We start from the raw sequence: 19,175 nt of genomic DNA, 5'->3' as shown, positions 1-19,175 counted from the left end.
AATAGTGTCTGGTATATTAATAAAAGAAGTCCCTCAGAGCAGACTGCAAGAGTAGCTATAATTTTCCAACAAAAGATTTAGTGGAGCATATTTTTTTTTGACATAGTAGTGTTGAGTAATTGTTTCATTTTCATGGCAAGCACCATATATGTATATATTTTAATATATCTTGAGTGTCAAATCAAGCTGCCATCATTCTGCTTTCAGTTCGCAAAAGCAAGGATCCCAAAAAGAGTTGTGAGATGTGAACCAGCAGATATTTCTTTTGTCTTTATTTTGAATTTGTCTGGTCGCAATTGTAGCTGTAGTTCAGCTCTGAGCTATTAATAAATTGCTAATAATTTTGACGGCTTTAAACTGAAATTATGCATAAAAACAACTGCAATTTATCTGCCTCTTTAACATTAAGCTTGTGGCGCTGATTGGTACTCTACGTCATTCATAATACAGGGAGGGATCGCAGGGTCCATGATTGGCCATGATTTGGCAAACTTCCTATGCAAAAAACTGCAGTGTTCTTTTTTTTTTTTTTTTTAATGTTTTAGGATTATGTTTAAAAATACAAAGGCAGTTAGGAAGCATAACAGCATGGTGTCCTCCAAAAAAGAAAGCAGATGTAGAAAATTGAGCTTTCAAAGATGAGGACAATGTTCATTGTTCCTGCAGCAAGTGCTTTAACACTTTGTCTCATATGTTCTGAAACGGTTTCAATAATAATAATAATAGTAATAATAATAATAATAGTAATAATAATAATAATAATAACAAAAGCAGCGATGCGAAGTGCCATTATGAAACAAAGCACAGATGTTTTGAGCAAACATCTCCCCAGAAGTCTGATGTAAGGGCACGCAAAATAACCGAACTGAGAACCCACTAGCCACCCTTTTAGTGTCACTACACAGGAAACGTAGAGCTCTAAAGATGCTCATGTTATTTGTTCATAGGTGTGAAGAAGAAAAAATGTAAAACATAAAAAGAAAAGAGAAGATCTAAAGATCTAAACCTCTATTTACAGTTTTTCGAAAATTATAAACTAAAATTATGTTTTAGTTATTTTTAGAATAAGATTCTTTCATTGCCCTTTAGCTTTAATTTATGTTTAAGATAGTCATTACTTTTTTATTGTGTTTAAATGCACAATCAATAAGGTTGAAATGCTATGGAAATGTACACTTAATTATTTAATAGACAAACAACAACTGCATATAGATCTATCTGCTGAGGTTCTGAATCATTCCTGAATTAAGACACAATCAGGTTTGGAACTTTTTTGGGAGGAAATGTTAGTGTTCGGACCTCTTTGGATCTTAATTCAATACCCCTGGCTTAGAGGCATAGGTGGGTTTTTATAAGATTCTTGGCTTGTGGCTTTATGGTTAACACTCCTGTCCAGAAATCGCATGCTAATTAGTTGGCCACATGTGACATCATGTTTTGTTGTCCATGTTTCCTTAGGAAAAAACATTAGAACATTAACTTGTCACATCTATAATCTATTTATGCAATATTTATATGCCAAATAAGTGGGCAGAGATGAGCCATTTTCTGTAGCCCTCCCCAAACCCCAAGAGGCCACTCATTTTCACTGTTCTGAGTGCAATATCAGAATCAGAAACAATATGAGAGGAATATCACAACCTTTTTCATCACATCCATTAATCAAGCAATTCTGTCATGATGTTACACTCTTTAATCACAATCTAACTGCGTTAGCAGCCTAGAAAGCAGATTTATGCGTGAGGTCATACACCAACTCCCACAAGGCTTTAGTGACTGGCAGCAGGTCGCTTTCAATGCCATGTTTATTTTCACCCACCTGTCTTTTGTTTCAGGTCATCAATAGCCTGGGAGTTCACATGCCAAGAGGAGAAGGGCAAGTGGGAGGAAGAAGAGACCGAGAGGGATTGAGTTTCCCTGGTTACCGGAGGAACACGTTCACTGCGATGACTGGAGCTTGAGGTGAGAAACAGCACATTCACTGCTGGCTTTTAGTGCTCTTCTGGACCCGTATTTTAAAAGGTTCTGTCTGACAATTGTGCGATTTTATGATGTTGCACCATAAGGATTTGACGCTCAATAGGGTCAAAGCAGATACTTTTTAACTTGCTATATTTTAATCAGTGTTTTGGTGCAAAACTTCTCGCATATTTTCAGGGGCATGTAAACAACGTATTTATAACATTGACGAATTTTATTGTGACTTTATTGCACAACTGTCATTCACTTCATTTTACATGTCCTAAGGGCTCACCCTAATTATAATACTTCATACTTACACTCGGTTGTCATTTTGTCATTTGTCTTTTTCTTCGGCTTGTCATTTTCACACTGAAATCTGCTACTTGATCATTTATATTTATCTTCATTCCTTATTTTTCCCTATTATCACCTAAATTGCAACATATATTAAATGTCAGGATGACTGAGAAGACACAGAACGAAATGCTTTCTAGGCTTTATATGAAGCCAAGGCTTGTGCTTTTCAGCTGTCTCACATTCCTCTCTTGTTATCTGGGTTCAGTTACGGGAGGAATAAGGAACTGGAAGCTATCTGACCCTGCCAAGTGGCTGAGAGTATAATGAGTCTTTTTTTTTTTTTCCTCCGCAGATGTGTGGATATATGAACCATGGCCTCATGTGTCTTGTTAAATTATTCAGTGTGGGCTAGGTGAGCTCTACCTCATCCTGCTCAGGTGCTTGTTAATAATTAATCGTTACGTCTTCATTTCATTAATTTACCTCAAACCTTTTTCTGTCTAATTACATGTGTCCCTTCTTCCATCTCTCTACGTCTGTGTTATAGTCAAGTTTACAGTTATTCAGTCATGTGCATGTCATCTGCACTAGCAACCTTTCTGAAATGAATTCTGAAACCGTTCTCTTTACCTGTGTGTTGTGATGCGAAGCTGTGCTGCTGTGTGTGGCTCAGTTCCAGACACCACCAGCTGACTGTCACACGTGGCCAGTGGCCACTGGCCTTCACATTTGTTATTCTGTCACATCTTGCTGCAGAATTTTATTTCGCAGAAGGCCTTAAACATTACACAAAGGTCAGCTTTTGCACTGAATAAATGCTGTATGCTGTCAACTCATAAAATCTCTAAAAATATGTGTGGGGAGTGCTGCTAAAACATGTTTGCTGCAGATTTGTAAGCTGCTTATATTTTATCATTTTGGATATTTTCGAATGTTCTCTGTTGAATGGAATGAACAGAGCTGTTTTTGGTGTCAGGATTTCATGGTTATTACGGTGTACGATAATGTGGTTACCTCATTGTTGACTTTTTCAAAGTACAGACAAAAATTCATTTCTGTATTTTGTTTTTTTATTTTTATTTTTTTTGCTCAACACTCCTCTTTTCCTCGCAAACACTCTCTCTTTTAATGACAGTGTGATAAATACTGGCAGTGTAAGAGATTTTATGGGAAAGGCATTCACAAAAATATTTTTCAAAGCCCTATTCGTATTGGGCTAGTTTAATGCGGGGATCGCTGGGATTTTATTTTCATAAAATTCGTCATGCAGGTAATTTTTACAGACTGGGTTAGGACATACAGGACATCACCTGGGATTATTTATACTGGTAATTCAACAGAAGGTAAGATATGGCATAATCATTCCACATGTATGCATCTGTCCTGTATGCCATCTGAATTGACATATAAGATTAGATTCTAGATAAAGATGTCCAAGGAAGGATAGATGTCTATCCTTTTTGTTGTACACTTACTGGCCACTTTATTAGGAACACCTGCACATTCATGCAGTTATCGCGTCAGCATGTGCATAAAATCCTGCAGGTCAGTAGCTTCACTTAATGTTCACATCAAACATCAGCATGGAGATGATCTCAATGACTTTGACCATGGCATGTTTGTTGGTGCCGCATGGGCTGGTATGAGTATTTTAGAAACTTCTGATCTCCTGGGATTTTCATGCACAATAGTCTATAAAGATCACACAGGATGGTGCAAAAAAATCCAGTGAGTGACAGTACTGCAGCTGGAAATGCCTTGTTGAGGTCAGAGGGGAATAGGCATACTGGTTCCAGATCACAGGGTGGCTAAAATAAAATTAAAATAAGCACTTTTTTTTTTTTTTTTTTTTAACAACTGTGGGGAGCAGAAATGCAGCTCAGAATGCACAAGATTTGAATCTTGGGGCAGATGGGCTACAGCAGCAAGTCAATTCTGTGGGTGTAGATACAAGAAGACTTTTATGCAAAGATTTCATAATAAATATTTCCTTTAATTTTCACCAGAGGCTTGTGTTTTGTTTTGTTTTGTTTTAAAATGCATGATTAGTACTATGAAATGGTGATATTTTTAAACTAAATGATCATACTGTGAAACATCAAACCGTAACACTTTTATATTGTGTCTTATACAGTATATAAAAGTGTATACGAATTAAGCCTTTGTTAGTTGTAATACTAGGCATTTACTGTGTTCATAGATGGACTAAATCTGGTGGTCAGTAGTGAAAATATATGCATAATATTTTCTCATTGCATTTGAAATTGATATACTAGCATGTTTCATGTTTGCCACTGTTTGTGTTTCAGAATGGCCTGGGCCTGACTACAAGTGAATGAGGACATCTCAGAAACACCACCACACTTTTTGGGTATGCCTAACATTAATTAGCTGAGAGAGCCTATTCAGAGTTTGTTGTGGTCCTTCACCCTTGGCCTGTGCATTGTTGGGAGTGGCAGCCTCTAGAAATAGCCTTAACTGGCTGAATCTGTCTGCTGAACTCCCTGGTTGTTTCAGTAACGACAGGTTGATGCGCACGGCTTCAGGAGAAAGATGCTGCAACTCTGTGATGAGTGAGAGATTATCTGCCTACCAAGTGGGATACTGAGTTACTACAGATGAGGTTATTGGAACTGTATTGATATATGATTCACTTAGATTTGTTCCTTTAAATTTTTTTTAACAGCATATGATGTTTTGCTCTTCAGAATATTCCATTAGTCTACTACAGGTCTTTACTGTTTGTGCATTTGCGCCTGTTAAATATTGAGGGCAAGAGTTGGATAGCTGTATACTAATATTTATATCTCAGTATACCATTTTTTTTTTTTTTTTTTTTGCCCATCTTGCTATTTTTCCTCAGTGCTTTGAACTAGCAGGGACATCTTAACACCAGCTTCCACACAGTCCCTGCAGGCTCCTACTGTCTGCTTATTCACTGTCACAGACATGATATTTACTGCAGCTCACTCAAGTCTGCAGTGGTGGTTTCTGGACCTCCAGTTTCTGAAAGGATGATCCTTAGAGAAGAGGCATGGGCTCTGACTGCAAATGAGAGCTGGTCACAGCAAGGAAGTAGAAACAATACCAGCGCCTGACAGAACACTGGCGTTAGTGAGAATTGGCCAGTAAATACAAGCTGAGCATCTCTGCTCTCATGCGTTAAAATTTTTTTTTTAAAGTTTAATTATTGTCATTTTTAATATGATTGTCATTTTTATTGACATTGGCTTGGGATGTCACCAACAGTCTTTCATTGTAACAAACACAATGACTATAAACTTTGAATCCTTTAACCCTAGCTTGAGTAAAGCAAAAAAAATAAATAAATAAAACAATAATAATAAAAAAAAAATCCTCAGCAAATATATTACATTTTCCAGAGAATAGGTCACTCTGGTGAAAAGACGCGTCCCCACATATTTGTAACTTCTTTGTAGAAGTCGCATTAGTATACCAGACATTTATATTTTATGTAATGCTTTGCTGCCTCGAAAAATGACTCTACGAGTATATTCTATTTTAGTTTTTTCTGTTATTGTTGCCCTACTTCAGCTGGTGTCTTTGCTTCAGTCCTGATCTTAATCCCTCCATTGTTCTATAAAGAAAAGATTATAGATTTTATTTGCCCAATCACTGAGGATATGATAAGGCTAATTTCCACTAGTGTAGCTATAGTGTACTGCCTGGAGTAGCACATCTACAGGTAAAACACTTTAACACTGTTAAATTACAATGTGATTAATCCAGTGGTTATTGCACAGATGTCACTCTGCAGCACCTACTAGAGGATGGAAAAAGTCTTATTATTTGTAAAATATGGTAGTTACTGTCCCAGGTTAATTTGACATATTGTGCTGATTTCTTTAGGGTATTTTATCTGTGTTAAACATTACTTAACATTTTTTGCTTAATCTTTTATATTACCGTTAATCAGGATTGATATAACTGGCTGTTTCCTGATGACTTCATTAATGTGCACCTGTCTGTTAAATATTATTTAATAGCTTTACACTCCATTTTAAATACTACTTTGCATTCTTCTGTAATTGCCCTTTATAATTTAATCTTTCATGCTGACCCCTCATTTAGAGGTTCACTGTATATTTTGTAGATTTGTTTCTGTTATTACAGTTATGAACTACAATAGACATGTTAGTCTATTTTTTTAAAATCCATTTACTCGAAGAATGACATATGTGACATAACCCATGTGAAAATCAATGGTACAAGTAAACCACTAAAGAATTTAATTACGCATTGATTTCACCTCCAACTGCAATTCAAATGTCAGATTTCCCAGAAATGAATGACAACTCTATTATGAAGTGCACTCAATTATAATGAAGGGCACTCTTGTATGAAAGACTGCAGCTCTTGCGTGGGCCTGTAAGTGTAAAGGCCACATGCTGAAACTAAGTCCACTTTTCTGTTAGTGAAGGAGCTTCTGTAAGTCCACTGACGAAAAATGTGCGAGCCTTCCCTCAAACATACACAGCTACTATACGTAAATAGTGGTTGCAGCTTTTAAACTTATTCCTTAGACACATGTAAATTTCTGAAGGCACATAAAATCCTCATCTGTCATTTACTATCTTAAGAAAGACAATCCTGCATGGTCCTGAAAAGCTCTTTTGTCTTTTGTCCCCTATGATAGAGGCTAAATTTTCCACTGAGTCATTGACTACCAGTGAGTCACAGGCAAACACACCTAGACTATTTGGGAGAATAGGTTTAACCTTCTAAGTCTCAGACTGTGTTTTTGTGTGCAGTTTTAATTTCTTGTCATTTGTATGTAGTAGCACCCAATTATTAGATATAGATAAAGATAAAGCATATGGTTAGAAAAACATCAATGTTGCTGCAAGTAGTTTATTTACAGGCTGGTTCAAAAAATTGTTAATGCTTGGCGGCAACAGTTTTCTTTTATTTTCTTAAGTATTGATGTTGTTTTGTGGTGTATATTACTGTATTTAGTAATTACAGTAATTAGTAACCTCACCTCCTTGTGTTATAATGTTAGTGTTATAGTGTAAAACTTTTAATCACCCTCTGTTATAGTGTATGATTATAGTATCTCTCTTGAAAAAGTTTAAACACATTTTTGAACAAATGTTTGTTAGAAACTGCAATCCACTGGGACCTTTTGTGGGTTCCATGTACAGTGAGGTCCAAAAGTCTGAGACCACTAAAGAAAATGATTCTGTTTTGCATGCTTTACAAATTTAACACAGAATGTTTAATTACAAATGATATCACCAATAACGTGTGAAAAGTGCAATTTTATAGAATATTTATATTAATTTGAAAATTTCTTAGTATTCTCCCTTTTGCATTAATGACAGTTTGCACTCAAGCTGGCATGGACTTCACAAGTTTGTGTAAAATCTGATGATTCGTGTTAGATCAAAACCATGGAAGTGTCGTCTGAACACGCTCTTCAGTGGAAGGGATCAATCTCAAGGAATATCTGAGCTTTTATACAAAAAAAGTTACAAATGTCACAAATTTGCTTAAATTTAACGTGACCAACAAATTGTACAGAATCTTGAATACGGAATATTTAAGATTTTGAACATTTCTTTTTATTTGTTTTAATTATTTCTTTAAAACTTTCTGTTTATTTCCAGTTATAAATGGCAAATAACATCCCTTTGGATTCTGCATTCTGAGGCAACCTCTTTAGCACAATATATTTTGACTATCCCCCGAGTCTGCATGAATGTGTGTCTGTGTGCATGTGTGTCACTGTCAACTGACGCTCCTCCCTTAGTAGCACAGTCCTGGGAATGCCATTGATTTAACATTGGTGGAAAGCTGTGACACACCAGCCTTTTGTTGTTCCTGTTTTATCAGTAAAGGTGGGTTTCATTGCTCTCTTAAAATAGCTGCTGTTTTAAAGGATGACCCTATCAAACAGGAAAGTCTAACCCAGAAAGCAGAGAACTGTGAGTGTGTACAGATTTTGGCAGGAAGAGACTGGGGGGAGATTGGATTGGCTTTACATGTTTTCAATACTTTCACATGATTTGTTAGGTTGTGGTGGTAGCAAAGTGTTTTCATGTAGTTGTTAATCAAACAGTGGGATGGAATTTATTTGTATTTTGTAATATCCAATTTTTTTTTTCTATCTAAGATGTGGAAACCCTTGTATTAACTGCTTGTCAGATGTGCACTGGCTTATTTTTGTGCAGCATTACTTGCTTCTATAAAGAGGATATTATAATTGATCTGGATCAGAAAGGTTGCCCCCTGGCTAAAGGGTTAGCCCAGTGTCAATGGGTGATCATGTGGAAACCATGATGCCTGTTTTCCCATTCTAAAGTTAGCTTCCCATAAGTATCATGCTGTTTGAAATACACTTCAGGTTGTAATCAGTCTCTAGCTTAAGGGTGAATCCACTTTCTTCTTCTCCCCATTCACCCTGATTATTGCTTCTTTTCTTTCTCTCCCATCCATTTTTGTTACAAACATGCACATACTTTTACTACACGTTCTAAAATGCTCAGTCAGATTTTTGAAAAATACACCACACAAACATTAACAGATCTTTAATGGTTTTTTGAAATGGCATACCCCTCCCTCTCTTCCACAATCTGTGATGGTCTGCTTCCGGCAATTGTTTCTTACTACCCATTGCTGCAGCATTCATCAATGCCTATCGATTTAAACTGTTTTTTGATGGCAGTCGCTTGGGGAGATGGAAGCAGTGAACTAGGGGAGAAAGTGAACAGGCAGATGAACTGAGCAGTTTTTTTGGTTGGTGCTCTTGCGATTTCTTTATGCCTATCTCTTGGCAGGATTAACGGTCAGTGTGTGGATAGAGACTGAGCTCCTAGAATGACGAGTGCAGCCCCAGCCCGCAAGCCGTATCGCAAGGCACCTCCTCAGCACCGTGAAACCCGCCACAACCAGCCCATATTCCGAGAGGACCTTAGTGGGAGCCCCACTGCAACCTGTGACTCTCCGGCTCCTGCCCAGCATGCCCCCAGTCAGGTAATTTGTCTCCAAGATTATTCTTCCATTTTGCAGCGCACACGGTTTACTAGCCCTTACCCAAAATGCTCAGACAGTCTTGAGGGCCCAGATGTTTTCTCATCATCCTGGTCAGACAGTGAACTGGAGGTTTCTAGTCTCTCTAGCTTGGAGCTCATTGTCCTTCCTCCCCCACGGATATTCAGCCATGGTGCTGTTGGAGTGACCCTTCCTCCCAAACCAAACAAGGGCATGAACCGGTTTATTAGCCGTAGTGAGGACCTACTTTTGAAGTCTGTTGAAGAGGATCTTCCTAGCTGGAAAGGGTCCCAGGAGGGTATCCGGTGCATTTCCTCAGCCCACTCCAGCAGAAGTGGGGAGCGCTCATTAGTCTTTAAGGAAGAGGCAGAAATCTTCGCTCCCAGGGTGGAACAGCATCTTTCTAAGTCTGTATATCCAACACAGGCACATCCAACCAAGGGTATCCTCAAGCAGACACAATACCTGGGAGTACATGCAAAGGACAGCCTACGCAAGTCCAAATCAGCAGAGATCCTGGGATGGAGCCAGAGCCATAAAACAAAGCCCAAGAGCATGTTCTTGGACCGGGATAGGAAACCAGGTGTGTCTCCCCCGCTACGTGATGCCTCCATGTCCTCTGCTTCACCAAGTTCAGTACTACCAGAATGGAAGATCCGGCTTCTGGAGGAAAAGCTTAAGTTCTCACAGTTCTTGGATGAGATTACATACAGAATTCTGAGCCCTGCTAGCTTGAACTTGCTGGGTTATAAAAAGGAAGAAACTTCTAAAGGAACCCAGGCCCAGCTGAATCCTTGTCAGCAACCTGATCCCAAGGAGAATAAGGGGAAGAAGCAGGAGAGGAGGCGACCATGGGGGGAATGTGCCACCCCACAGGACAGAGAGGCAAGGAGAGAGAAGAAAGTCAGGTCCATAACAAGGCACACTTCTCTGAGAAAGGACCACCTGGAACAAGAGCCAGAGAAATGGCATGTGGACCCCAAAATGGAAGGAGCACGAAATAAATGCAAAGGTTCTGATTATGGTGATTCCAGGCATAGCAGTGAGACAGAGTGGGATGGCAGGAATCGACAGGGGGTTCAACAACAGCCACTATCCCACCACTCAGCCCAGCTGGAGCCAAGGACTCAGCCAAAGAACACTGTGAATAAATCAGGGCTGACAAAGGCTGGAATGTCTACAGTTCATATGGAAAGTGAAAACATACCAGTATCACAAACTGCTTTTTTGGTTTTATCACAAATTAAGGTATGTGTACTAAATTTTTTCCTTCATTCTCCATACCCTTCTGTCATTGATTGTCAAAACTCAACCCTGTTCTTTGTATGTCACTTAGCAATTCAAAGAGATGATGATGTATGCCAGGTTTACTCATTTTAAACAGACTAATTGTTTTTTTCAAACACACCTGAGAACTAGATTAGAATAACTGTATTGAATTGTCTGAGATAACAGCATGCTCCCTTAATGGGAAAGGCCAGATATACTGAGGCTTAAAACCAGGATCAGTAAAGTCTGTGATTAACTAAGGAGATTTGTACAGAACCTTGAAGAAGTGATTAAAGTGTTTTTTGGGTTTTTTTTTTCTTGGGGTGAATGTAGTAAATTGTTGACACGATTTAGTTTAATGTGGTAATGATATACTAAAAGTCACTAAATCATAACACTCAATTTAATGTATTGTGGTAATTTGCTGTTTGGGGTATTTATGTGTGTGTGTGTGTGTGTGTGTCTACGTACATACGTACGTACGTATGTGTGTATGTATGTATGTATGAATGTAGTGCTCTTTGTCCTAAACACAATGTACACAATTTTATTGTTAAACTGAACAAGTAACCGCTCAGTTTAAGGAGATTGAGTCTCTGCTATGCATATATTTTTAGAAAACATATATTGGCATGGGGATGTGTTATGGAAATAGCAAATTTGCAGCACCAAAAGAGTGTATGTACACATTATGATTTTGTGTCCATTTAGTATCTCACCACATTTAATGCATGTTTTACTACCTGGTGCACACCCTGAGTATGGGATGATAACATATTATGATAACATATATGATAACAAATGATCAGATTCTCTCAGTGTCATGTCTATTTTTTTATGAACTCAGCTTTTAACAGTTTTATTTAAGTCTTACTGCACTGTGGGATATTTTGGCTTTTAAATGGCAGAAGAACACAGCTGCACAACAAAGTGATTTCATAGCTTCACAAAACAAGCATATTAACCTCCCATGCCACTTACTGTAACGCTCCATATTTTTGCATCACAAGTGCACTTTTAAGGTTTATGTAAAAATTCTCACTGGTTAATTTTCTTAGTTGTAATTTCACAATCAGTTTGTTCTTCATTAATGCAAACTATTCCTTGCAAACTATTCCTTCATACTTAATTATACTGTAGCTTCAGTTCACTGCTTTTAATTAGTGAGGGGAAAACTACTTTTATAAACCAGAATGGATTGATATGTTATTGATAGAAACATTCATACTTTGTGGTGAATGTTATTTTTTTGCTCTTATATGCACCTGTATTTTAATTATCTTTAAAGTAATACTTATGTATTTTTTGCAGGAGTCATTATCAGATGCTGAAAAAATCAAGTAAGTATTTGTTTTTTTTCCTCTGCTGCTCTTTTTCTTGCTGTTTCTGTGAAATATAAATTGGTTTTAAACACTGTCATGGTTGTCATATTGGTTGGCAATCTGTTGTGTGTGCATCTCTGTGTTGCTTTTTGTGGACCTTACATAATTCATGAGAGATATTTTTAGTGTGCTAACCATGTTATGTGGCGTCTGTATGTTCTGTATTTCACTGTTTAATTTAAACCTGACACATCCATGTCTGTGAAGACCAGGTAGACATGCTGGAAAGCATTGGGAAATGTAAGGCAGGTGTCAGTCAGCAGGAGTAACGTCTTTGTGTAGAGATCAATCAGAGCACACTTGGACTGATTTTTTACTTTGCTGTCTTGCTGTTCTTTAAGTACATTAATGCTAAGTATGATCACTGGTGTCTTATTAGCCACTGAGGAGGGCCCTTCCGGGAGTGCCTGCTGCTACCATCTGTGCGAAGCTGCTGGAGCCATGTTTTGCCCATTTTAAATTATTCAAAATTAGCCACAGAAATTTATATTTTGATTAATGAATTTTTTGTATTTTGATGAATTTTTGTATTTATTGTTACTTGGCCACTACAATATTATGCACCTCCTTTTCTGTATGTATAATGCATTGCACGAATTGAATGAAATTGTTCAACCAAAACATAACCTGGTGAAAATTAGTAGCATGTCAATGTCCGTATCATTGTTGGAGTGAAACTGCATGTGCTCAGTGAGGGTAAACAAAAAAAAGTCCTCCCAAGTGATCTATAACAGAAGCATTTGTGCCATGTGACAATGGCAGCTTCATTGATTGGCCTAGATGCTCACTGACAGGAGAAAAGAAGTGAATGATTTGCAAGGCTTGGCCACTGCTGTACCAGACATTAGTGTCATAATAATCTCTTTTTAGTATTTATTTTAGTATTTATCCTGAGTTGATCCCAATTCTGTCCACACTCTACTTTTAGTTGTTAGTATAAGAGGATGGACTTGTCACTACTCATACTCAGTGTCATACTTTGGGGCTCACAGTTAATAGTTGGAGAATTGCAAATGCCTCAACCACTTGCTGCAAATTAAAATTAATTTCTATAGCAGTCTTCAAAAAATTTCTTTAATAAATAAAGCTGATGGTGCTAAGGCATTTGTTAGGTTCTTTTCTCCAGGTAAATTGGAACACCTTCACTTTCTTTTCACATCAGGCCCACTCTTTACCCCAATGTACAGTTAATGTATACCAGGGGCTTAATACCAGTGGTTATATAGTCTCACAATCCAGACTTTGCTAGCATTTGCTAGAGAATCTGGTACATTTTGTATGAAGTTAGCTCCTTACTTCCGCAGAAAAAGGCCATTTATCTGACTTGGCAGATTACCAAGCCCTAACTTTTTACTTTTTACTTTTGCTCTGAGAAGCTTGTTGTGTTGTGCTGTTCAAACATTTGTTTCCCCTCTGAATAGCATTGAAGATTCTGAAGCTTGTGACCAGAAAGGTGTACAAAATAGGCTAAGACTAAGGGCTTCAGCAATTGCCTATTCATAAAACCTCTCCAATCAGTCTGTGCTGCTTCCACATGATTCCACATGTCGCCTACACCTGAAGCTCACATTGAAGCAGAACAGTGATGTTATACTAATCTGATATCACAATTGTGTAGGATTTATTCTTGAATTTCTCTCTTTTGAATCATATTTCTACTTGATTGACATTATCAATGTCAGTGCATTGTATGGTGTATAAATTTTATATTTGTTCTGAAAAGAGTGATGACTCTTAGGTCTGTTATAAGAATGAAGCCCTTATCATCTTAAGTTGCTTTAAAGTCTACAATGCTGATTACATTTTAGAAGTTAACATGCCATTTTTGACAGGATCATTCTGTCAGACAGCAAGGAGAGAGTTTATGTCATATTGTCAGATTAAAATGCGCATTAGTGTGCATTATTTTTTATTGTTGATTGGATAGTGAGCAATAGGGTTAGGTCAGTTAATGTATAAAGAGACAGAGATAGGCAAAAGGACACACACACACACACACACACACACACACATATGCAGGCCAGGCCCCAATTACTGGAAGTAATGTCTAGAACTCTTTACACTTAAGTGAAGATAGAAGGGAAAGTGTTCTGGGTTACCACACAAGAGAAAACTTTTTTTTTTTTTTTTTTGATATACTGGAACAGTGAGCTTCATTTGTCAAGTTAGCTACATTTATTCATAAATCATTCATACACTATATTACCAAAAGTATTCGGTCACCTGCCTTGACTCACATATGAACTTAAGTGCCATCCCATTCCTAACTCATAGGGTTCAATATGATGTCGGTCCACCTTTTGCAGCTATTACAGCTTCAACTCTTCTGGGAAGGCTGTCCACAAGGTTGAGGAGTGTGTTTATAGGAATTTTTGACCATTCTTCCAAAAGCGCATTGGTGAGGTCACACTGATGTTGGACGAGAAGGCCTGGCTCTCAGTCTCCGCTCTAATTCATCCCAAAGGTGTTCTATCGGGTTCAGGTCAGGCTTCTGTGCAGGACATTCAAGTTCATCCACACCAAACTCTGTCATCCATGTCTTTATGGACCTTGCTTTGTGCACTGGTGCACAGTCATGTTGGAAGAGGAAGGGGCCCGCTCCAAACTGTTCCCACAAGGTTGGGAGCATGGAATTGTCCAGAATGTCTTGGTATCCTGAAGCATTCAAAGTTCCTTTCACTGGAACTAAGGGGCCAAGCCCAACTCCTGAAAAACAACCCCACACCATAATTCCTCGTCCACCAAATTTCACACTCGGCACAATACAGTCCGAAATGTACCGTTCTCCTGGCAACCTCCAAACCCAGACTCGTCCATCAGATTGCCAGATGGAAAAGCGTGATTCATCACTCCAGAGAACGCGTCTCCACTGCTCTAGAGTCCAGTGGCGGCGTGCTTTACACCACTGCATCCGACGCTTTGCATTGCACTTGGTGATGTGTGGCTTGGATGCAGCTGCTCGGCCATGGAAACCCATTCCATGAAGCTCTCTGCGTACTGTACTTGGGCTAATCTGAAGGTCACATGAAGTTTGGAGCTCTGTAGCAATTGACTGTGAAGAAAGTCGACGACCTCTTTGCACTATGCGCTTCAGCATCCGCTGACCCCTCTCCGTCAGTTTACGTGGCCTACCACTTCGTGGCTGAGTTGCTGCTGTTCCCAAACTCTTCCATTTTGTTATGATAAAGCTGACAGTTGACTGTGGAATATTTAGGAGCGAGGAAATTTCACGACTGGATTTGTTGCACAGGTGGCATCCTATGACAGTTCCACGCTGGAATTCACTGAGCTCCTGAGAGCGGCCCATTCTTTCACAAATGTTTGTAAAAACAGTCTGCATGCCTAAGTGCTTGATTTTATACACCTGTGGCCAGGCCAAGTGATTAGGACACCTGATTCTGATCATTTGGATGGGTGACCGAATACTTTTGGTAATATAGTGTAGGTGCATTTACAAAAGAAATTTGATATTTATGAAAATCCCCTAATTTCGGAAAAACACTCATGTCCTCCTCGTGCTCCTCAGTGTGTGTAAATTTACGCATAAGCCGACTAAATAATGTAAACCCCAACTTGATTGACTTCAGATCATGTTTGTGCATAGCCGTAAGCCATAAACAAGTGCCTCAGCTGATGGGAGATTTAGCACAGGTCACACTGATAAAGTAAAGACCGGAGAAAGAAAGCTTGCTTAGAAATCAGTTCCACTTCACACGACATCTTTTTACACCATGCAACTTTAATTTAAAAATAGCAGTTTCTCTGTGTGACGTGCTTGGTGTGCATGATCACCTGGGTACAGTGTAGATCTAATTTTCTTCTGTTTTCATGTCACACTATTTTCTTTTCTCCTCAATTGATTTACATCTAATTAATCTTTTCTGTAATTGGCCCTAGATTTTGACCTTTTGATATTGACTTGATACACTGTTAAATATATTTACTGGTATAGAAGTGAGTCAAAATAACTTCCACTTCTGCCTTTCCGCCTTTGCTTTCACCGTTTAGTAGTCATTTAATGTTTGCATCTTTCTGTATTTATTTTTTTGGAGGAGTTCTTTGAATAAATCAGACTGTGGTTTTTGGCATTTTGGGACTGGTTTATTTTTAATTATTTAGGGGTCCTTAAATGTTTTTAGTTTAATTAGAAAGGTGAGGAATTCTGGGAAGTTGTTTTAATGTGAAAGAGCAGCATGCACCCAGAGCCAGTGGGCTTTGGCGAGAGCACTGAGACAATTTTGTAGCACATAGCAGATGTATTGTGTCTCATGACAGTTGCCCTTGTCTCCTCAGCACACAACCAACTGCCCTCAGCACATAGTGCCCTCATGGTCACACACACACGCACGCACACACACACACACACACACGCACACACCTTTCCTAGTTAAATATGCACATGCCTGCACAAATATACAGTAGATTAGATTTGCAGACACACATGAGCATTACGTTTTGAACTGAGCGGGGATGCTGGATTCAAAGTAACGTATAGGACTGGATGTATTGGTCTAGTAGTGTACTTAAGGAACAAGCCATTTCTAGAGCACTCAGATATTACCAGTATTGATTAAAAATTTTTCCTGTGTATGTTTCCAGGATCTTAGAACAGCAGAATGAAGACCTGCGCCGCCATCTCACACATACCACCCACAAAATGGAGGCAATGGAGGCGGAGTTTGAGAGTCGTCGGCACTACATGCAGACAGAGATGGGCCGAACACGAGACGATCTGGAGAAGATGAAAGACAAGTTTCGAAGGTTAGACCCACCATCTGTCTTTGTTTGTGCCTTGCACTCTGTCTTTGTCTCTCTCTCTCTCTCACTATCTCTCTCGAATACCCTATGGATGTGTTAGCTCAGTGGCTCTGCCTTACTCAGTAACACACTATCGCCCAGACAAACTGACTCAGCCTCCCGTGGCTGTTAGCTGGCTTTCACCATCTGGTTATGTACTTACTGTCTCTCCACTCTGTCTGGGACTTTTTTCTCCTCTTTCCAACGTGCCGTGAACACCTTCCTCTCTATCTATTTTTAATGAACGTAATAAAAGCAAGAGAAGTAATGAGTGCATGAATATGCTGAGCACCATCAGTTTAAATTAATCTGATGTGTGCAAGGTGTTTGTCTGAGACAGAAATGGGAAAAGGTGAGCATATGTGGCAAGGAGGCAGAGATGCACAAGGCCTGCTCAGCGTTTTCTTCCATGACTGGAATGATTGTCTGAAATCAGTGTGTTAGATCTTTTGCCTTGAGTACTCCTATCCTCACCTGTCTCTCATAGTTACACTCAGGACATGTTGGACCACTGAGGTGCAAGACCACTTGTCATCTTCAATATTTCACAACCGAATCATGACCTTCTAGAATATTAATATCAGCGGTCAGTTACAGAAAAAGAGCTGTTCAGTCTGTTTAAGTGTCTGTACTTGAGACACTAAGGGCATACTCACACTACTCACAATTGTCCCCCCTCCCCACTCCCCCGCTGGCCTGAACTCACATTGCACTTAACGTTCCGGGCCTGAGCACGCTTATGTCATAACAATGCAACTTTTTGTTTTGCAGAAAACGGAAAGTAATGCACTCTCGCACAGCACAGTGGAGTCCATCACTAACGTTACTTACTTTGTGGCTTATTTGGAGTCATTTGGGGCATGGTGACACACAACCCTCTCACATGGCTAAGAGATTGCCTGATAGTTTTATCAGTTATGCAGCGCAGCGATTTTCACATAATCGTGCTGCACGTATCAGAATTTTGTTTCATTTTTATGGAGGCAGCTGATGTTGAGGAAGGAATTGGTAGCGTTCATTGCCAGCTTTACTTTACACCTTTAATCACTTGTTAAATGGAACAGTAGCATCATGTTTGGAGTTCCGTGCTCGGCCACAGCTAGCGATCACACTACACGCGTACCGTGCCTGAGTCCAACTGAACCATGCCCGAGCCCACCTCTTCAAGTGGGCCTGGGCATGGTTCAGTGCACCGTGCCCGGGCACAGTATGGAGCGATCACACTAGTCAAATGAACTGGACTTTGGGGGTCAAACATGCTCGGGCACAGTACAGATAATCTATTGTGAGTACACCGTAAGTACATTAACTGAATTTAATTTGCTAAATTTCATTTAGTTTAGTAATTTAGTATTTATTTTTTAGTATTTATTATTTTTTTTTTTCATTTTGTCTAACTACCAAGAAAGCACCCCAATGAGTGTGCCGAAATCTAGAAAACACAGGGAGTGCACATGAGCAGCACCGCAGGAGAAAACAAGTAAGCACTCGAAAGACATTACTGATGCCAAGACATTTTACCTGGCCAAGGATATAATACCCATCAACAGTTGAAAATTACAGTACAGTATCCGTGCTTGATTGTATTTTATTTTAGAAATAATTGTTTGCATTTTGGTAAGTGCATGTTTTTACAATCAGTTTGAAAAGGTTCTTTGATTGTGTTTCCTTGTACTTATATTTACATCAGTAGGGAAATTAGTTTGGTTGCTTTATTCAGTAACTTGCAAAATAGTCTTAAAAACCAACATAAGTTGTGAAAAAAAAAATCTGGATCGTGATCCAGACTGGAGAAAAAAAAAAAAAAACTGATGTTTTTGCTAAATTGCCCACCTCTAAGGTTAATTACATAAAGAAAAGAGTTGCCGGGGTGTGTGTTCTGGTTTTGAATGAGAGCATATACAGTCACATATGCAAACATGAGATTACAGTGACAGTACAAATCATCTCTTTTAATCTCACTAAAAATGCTGTAAGACCACTTACGCAGGATGAACATTGGCCAAAATGTACTTCTCCATTCTATTTTTAAACTTTATGTAAATGTTAATTAAAAAATTGACGTATTGTATCTGTATTGTGTATCCTGACATCCTCCTTTGCTCTCATTTAATGCCACTTGTTTCCTCTGAGTCTGTCTCCCTGATTAAGTCAGTGTCTAATTCTGCTGCAATCAGACAGGTTTCATTTCCAATCAGGCTGGGTACCAGTCTCATATGTTTCTCAATGGCTGCCGGATTCAGTCAGCATTCTTCCCTTCAAATTGGAGACTGCGTTGCAGGTTCTGCTCCACTTCTCCAACCCTCAGTGCCATTTTGTGTAATAGTCTAATTGGATAACATTTGGGTAATGAATGTGTGCCACAGTGTGCATGTGCATCAATGTATGAGTACGCTGTGCCAGGCTCACACGCATGTATTAGGGTTCTGATGTTACTGCAGTGGGTTTTAAAAA

The 19,175-nt window shown here is 38.9% G+C and overlaps 1 protein-coding gene across 7 annotated transcripts in view; it reads left to right on the top strand.

The window, feature by feature from the left end:
• Window positions 1-19,175, top strand: part of tjap1 (tight junction associated protein 1 (peripheral)) — a 91,762-nt gene that overhangs the window by 56,240 nt on the left and 16,347 nt on the right. For 5 of the 7 annotated variants that reach the window (XM_053232776.1, XM_053232777.1, XM_026937339.3 and 2 more), the window contains 5 exons: window positions 1,836-1,962; window positions 4,569-4,630; window positions 9,060-9,255; window positions 11,854-11,882; window positions 16,524-16,685. In XM_053232776.1, the coding sequence (XP_053088751.1) occupies window positions 9,100-9,255; window positions 11,854-11,882; window positions 16,524-16,685 (347 nt within the window). In that variant the 5' untranslated portion in view covers window positions 1,836-1,962; window positions 4,569-4,630; window positions 9,060-9,099. The other 2 variants (XM_053232779.1, XM_053232775.1) reach the window with 2 other exon arrangements.

The sequence above is a fragment of the Pangasianodon hypophthalmus genome, chromosome 3 (genome assembly GCF_027358585.1).
Source record: "Pangasianodon hypophthalmus isolate fPanHyp1 chromosome 3, fPanHyp1.pri, whole genome shotgun sequence".
NCBI lineage: Eukaryota > Metazoa > Chordata > Actinopteri > Siluriformes > Pangasiidae > Pangasianodon > Pangasianodon hypophthalmus.
This window is presented reverse-complemented; position numbering and strand designations above follow the sequence as displayed.